Raw genomic sequence first — 2,186 nt, forward strand, 5'->3', positions numbered from 1 at the left:
AGAGAGAGAGAGAGAGAGAGAGAGAGAGAGAGAGAGAGAGAGAGAGAGAGAGAAAGAGCGAGACGACACACCGTGTACACGGCCCCGACATCGACCACCTTCTCATTCTCGCGCACTCTCGCAAGCTCACGGCGAACTACCGACCATGTCCATAGAACCGGGTAGCTTCACCTCCAACGGCAGCATGATCGTCGTGAGCAACAGGTTGCCGTTCGTGCTAAAGAAGAACGAGACGACCGGTCAGCTGGAGCGCAAAGCCAGGTTAGTGGGACTCCTCTTCCTTCTTGCTCTCCGCGCCGTGAGCCCCGACGATGAGGTGCGCGCCCACCCCTTAGGTACTTTGACCTTACGCGATTAAAGTCGCAAGTTGCGAGGAATAGACGGTGCCTCCCCTCTCGGGGGCCTTCATTGTTTTGTATTACGACATTCGTCGGCGGCGTCGAGTAGTCGCGCTTTAAATACGTCGGCGGCGTCGAGTAGTCACGTTGATCGCCCGGCGCTACGTTTTTTACATTGCAAATGTTATCTCTCCAGCGATTTCGCATAAAATTATTTCCTTCAAGCTAGCTTCCTTCTCTTTCCTTCTTCTTTTTTCTCTCTCTCTTTTTCTCTCTTTCTCTTTCTCGTGTTCTGCTAGAGTGCATAAATGATCACTTCTCGATTCCGCAATTCTTGTGCTATTTATGTACTCGCTATCTTATTTATATATCGAAAGTCGGTCCGCTTTCGCGCGCTTCAATTTCGAGCCAAGGCAACAGCAACGTGACGCAAATGCCACATGCAGTATTTTGCATAAACTTTCACATCGTGTGATGCTCGCGTCAGTGATAATACAGACGTATTATGCGCTTTATCACACGCGCGCTTATCCGCCACCGCACTGGGACCAATTTCACTCGCGTTTACGTGTGTTTACGATGTAACGTCAGTTATGACATCGGTCGAAACTCCGCTCTTGATATGCATGCAATTTCGTATTCGCACCTTCGTGTTTGCACGCACTTCTTTTCTCCCTCTTTTTTCTCTTCTTTGTTTTTTGACTCGCGTAGCTGTCAAGATAACGACTGCGACACAGGTCGATGTGATTGTGTATCGCGTATAGAGTTACATCAAGCCGCCGCTGGCGTTATCTCTCCAGCCGTGTTTTTCAGTCATTAAAATGTCGCTAATGGATTTGAGAATACCATCGCGGACAACACACGGCGGTTCAACAGTTGTATGTATCTGTCTCACAATCGAGAAATCTCGTTCCTTTAATCGCGTTAATTTCCCGATTGTCTGCCTCTCATTTTTCACAAGAGATATCAGAATATTTCATTGGAGAGTGCTCTTTAAGGATTAAATGACTCACGAAAGGCGCTTTAAAGCGAAGGCCGGATTATCGGTCGGTATATGAAAAATTTTTTATTGATTTCACGCAATCTGTTTAGCATCAGATATTCATTAACGTTTGTATTTTCATCCTGTGAAAGCATTTCCAATTTGACGCATCCACACGGAAAAAAATAATTTGCTGCAGCAACAAACTAATTTGCTACATATGGACAGTTAAATATAATTCGCTGTGTTAGCTACTTTTTCTTTGCTGCAGGAACTTATTTTCTTGCTATGATAACAAGAAAGTCTACTCCTACAACAAGGAAAGTGACTAACAACAAATTTGCTACAGATAGACAACTAAACATAATTTACTGCTTTAGCTACTTTTTTACAGATTTTCTTGTTATTATAGCAAGGAAATTGATTCTTGCAGCAAAGAAAAATGGCTAATACAGCAAATTATGTTTCGTTGTCCGTATGTAGCAGACTTTTTCCGCAATTAGAAGAAAAGAGAAAATTTCGGAACTGCGTTATGTCAGTATTCAACATCGCCTTAAACACAAATATCTCAGCTGCGCAAGTTATAGAGTTACAGGATTGTTTTGAGTTAGATTTGAGAAGAATGTCGCTGCCGACGATTTTAGCATCTTTCTGCAGAAATCTGGAATTTACAATCAATTTGATTATAGTCGGAGCTTTTAACAACATTCTAAGAAATGTCAAATGTGTCCGGCGCGATCGTCGCGAATATGAAAAAGTCGCAAAGAGTATCTACGTTTTTTCCAACTTGGTGTCTCCATATTTTGATTGAGTAAATAAGAGAGAGAGAGAGAGAGAGAGAGAGAGAGAGAGAGAGAGAGAGAGAG

The 2,186-nt window shown here is 43.3% G+C and overlaps 1 protein-coding gene across 3 annotated transcripts in view; it reads left to right on the forward strand.

Annotated features, from left to right (window-relative positions):
• Nucleotides 1-2,186, forward strand: part of LOC116853890 (alpha,alpha-trehalose-phosphate synthase [UDP-forming]) — a 36,233-nt gene that overhangs the window by 8,639 nt on the left and 25,408 nt on the right. The window contains exon 2 of one of the 3 annotated variants that reach the window (XM_032835207.1): nt 156-261. In XM_032835207.1, the coding sequence (XP_032691098.1) occupies nt 185-261 (77 nt within the window). In that variant the 5' untranslated portion in view covers nt 156-184. Of the gene's footprint in view, nt 262-2,186 lie in introns of all 3 variants that reach the window. The other 2 variants (XM_032835208.1, XM_032835206.1) reach the window with 2 other exon arrangements.

This window comes from Odontomachus brunneus, unplaced genomic scaffold (genome assembly GCF_010583005.1).
Source record: "Odontomachus brunneus isolate Ranch 3 - 2012 unplaced genomic scaffold, Obru_v1 Obru_scaffold_007, whole genome shotgun sequence".
In the NCBI taxonomy this organism is placed as follows: domain Eukaryota; kingdom Metazoa; phylum Arthropoda; class Insecta; order Hymenoptera; family Formicidae; genus Odontomachus; species Odontomachus brunneus.